Genomic DNA, 2,895 nt, shown 5'->3' with positions numbered 1-2,895 from the left:
ACAGTTCCAAGACCCAGAGATATCCGATAGCGAAGACTCAGAACACTGGCCTATGAACGACGAGACGGATGGGTCTCCTAAAGCCATCAGCAAGAAGCCAGATTCACTGGGCGACAACTGGATTCGAATGCCAGGAAGCTTCGACCCACTGAACGAAAATTACGGGACTCAATGGGAAGACCGTGATCCCAACACGGAGGAACTCTCAGAGATACCGGAGACACCCGACGAAAACCTTCACAAACAGACACCCGGTCAGGAGGACGCTGGCAGCACTGACTCGGAAGATGATCAAGTGATCAAGAATACCTCTGATCATAATCAAGCGGAACACAGAGCCTCTGATTGGAAAGGGGAAGACAGCGAAGCCGATCAGCATGTCTTCACTCTACTGAAAGAAATCAGTAACGAGCAATGGAAAGAGAAGTTGATCCAGGACCTAAAGCAGGATCCAACCAAGCTTACAGGGGAACTGCGACGCATTATCTCGCAATGTCCGCACTGGAGGTTGGACTGTTGGAACCCACAGAGAGAGGACTGGGCAACACACAGAGTGAAATGCGCAACAGAACACGCCACAAAATGCAGGATATGTGACCGATGGAATCACGATTACCATCAGGCTCTACAGAAGATGAGCAAACGAACTGGTCACATCAGATCCTTACACGCATGTCGACAAGAGAATTGCGAATGCCTGTATCAGACAACACACGCAACGCATCATTGCTTACTATGGGTTGCATGTCAGGATGACGAATGCAAGGACCCAGTACACGAAACACTGAAGAACATCTCGCAATGCCATATGGTCAAGGAAGGGACAGGATGCCCATGCAGGAAGCCAGGGTGCGCTTGCATTGGATACTCTGCACACCCAGACCACGGAAGAAGACATTGGACAGGATGTTGGGAAGACTATTGTCAAGTTCACTACGACGCGAAGCTTGGACAACATTTCCCACGACAGCCACGAGGGTTAACAGGACCCCGTTGGGCAAACAGTTTATCGGCAACAGCTCAAAAAGGATTGCACCTGAAGTTAATAGCTACAGTTCTGAATCAGAACGCTCGAGTCATGGTGGACTCCGGGGCAACGGGCAACTTCATGGATCCAAGATTTCAGGAACAGCTGAAGATCTTAGGAATAACAAAGGCTACGCCAGAGCCTATCACAGGACTGAACGGTGAACCATTGGGAGGACACCTTACAGTCGAATCAGGACCAGTACCCATGGTTGTAAAGGGTCATTTCGAGTATATAAGTTTCGACGTGACACCTTTGGGACGGTATGACGTGGTGTTAGGGATCCCATGGCTTCGGGATCACAACCCAGAGATTGATTGGAAGACAGAGAGTCTTCAATTCACGAAATGTGAATGCCCACGACAAGGCCAGATGAAGAAGGCATCTGAGGCCAAACGGCGTGCTCAGGGCCAAACGAGCCGAGCTGACGCTAAGAGGTCAAGGGGTGGACCTACCAACACGCTAACTGAAGACGCCGAGCAGGTGGACACTGCGGTCGCAGTTATGGCAGCAACCAAACCCACGGGAAAGGAATGGTTAGCGCGACTTTCTGGTTGGGCACCAGACACACGACAAGAGTACGCCAATACGATGGCTACCACGGAATACAACACGGAACTGCATGAACAGATCGAATCATGGCAAATGGTCGATGCTACAGAATTAGCAGCCAACAAAGAAATACAGCAGTTACCGAACGAATACGAAAGATTTCAGGAACTATTCGAACAACCCGAAAAACCTGAATTACCAGAACACGGAAAACATGACCACCAGATCCCTCTCAAGAATGAAGACAAAGTCGCATGCAGAAAGATCTACCCTATGTCAGAAAAGGAGTCACAGATCTTACGACAGTATATTGAGGAACAACTTGCAAAAGGCTACATCCGACCATCAACATCACCTGCAGGGCACGGAGTCCTGTTCGCACCAAAAAAGGATGGGAGCTTGCGATTGTGCGTCGATTACCGACCATTGAACGAACAAACCATTAAGGATCGACATCCGTTACCGCTCATTGCAGAGATACAGGACAAAATCAGAGGAGCAAAATGGTTCACAAAGTTCGACATTACCGACGCATACAACAGATTGAGAATCGCAAAAGGAGAAGAATGGAAGACGGCTTTCAGGACGAAATACGGACATTTCGAATACTTGGTCATGCCATTCGGGCTAACCAACGCGCCAGCATCATTTCAGCGATTCATCAACGAAGTTTTGGGAGAATTGCTCGACACCTTTGTCATCGCGTACCTAGACGATATTCTGGTATTCTCGAATAACGAAGAAGAGCACATCCGACACGTGAAGCAAGTGCTACGGAAGCTACGCATTGCTAAATTACGACTGAAACTCAAGAAGTGTGAGTTCCATGTCCAAGAGACAGAGTTCTTAGGACACTGGATCACCACCGAAGGAGTACACATGGAGAGAAGCAAGGTCCAGGCAATCAGGGATTGGCCTGTACCCAAAAGCTTGAAAGAAGTCCAACAGTTTACCGGATTGATCAACTATTATCGGAGATTTATCGATGGATACGCCAAATCCATGGTACCGATATTCAACCTGTTGAAACAGAATCAGAAGTTCGAATGGACAACACAGGCACAGCAAGCCTTCGAGGACGTGAAACAGAGAATCACGACCGCACCAATCCTAGTACAGCACGATCCAGAAAAGCTGACTACGATCGAAACCGACGCATCCGACTATGCTATCGGTATGAGAATGACACAACCGGATGAGAACGGCAGAGCCAAACCAATTGCGTTCCATTCACGAAAACTTATTCAGGCAGAAATGAACTACGACATTCACGACAAAGAATTGCTAGCCATAGTGACAGCATTCAAAGTATGGAG

General features: G+C 48.3%; 1 protein-coding gene across 1 annotated transcript; it reads left to right on the top strand.

The window, feature by feature from the left end:
* Nucleotides 1–52: 52 nt before the first annotated feature.
* Nucleotides 53–2,895, top strand: KD926_006132 (retropepsin-like aspartic protease/reverse transcriptase; the record flags this gene model as incomplete). Its single annotated transcript, XM_053095627.1, has 3 exons — nt 53–507; nt 818–978; nt 1,050–2,887. Coding segments are annotated over 3 exons (2,454 nt in total), but the record flags the coding sequence as incomplete, so codon positions are not given.

This window comes from Aspergillus affinis (assembly GCF_023601865.1).
Source record: "Aspergillus affinis strain CMG 70 chromosome Unknown NODE_317_length_2895_cov_174_638751, whole genome shotgun sequence".
Taxonomy (NCBI): Eukaryota; Fungi; Ascomycota; class Eurotiomycetes; order Eurotiales; family Aspergillaceae; genus Aspergillus; species Aspergillus affinis.
The sequence above is the reverse complement of the archived record's forward strand: the minus strand, read 5'-3'. Positions and strand labels throughout refer to the sequence as shown.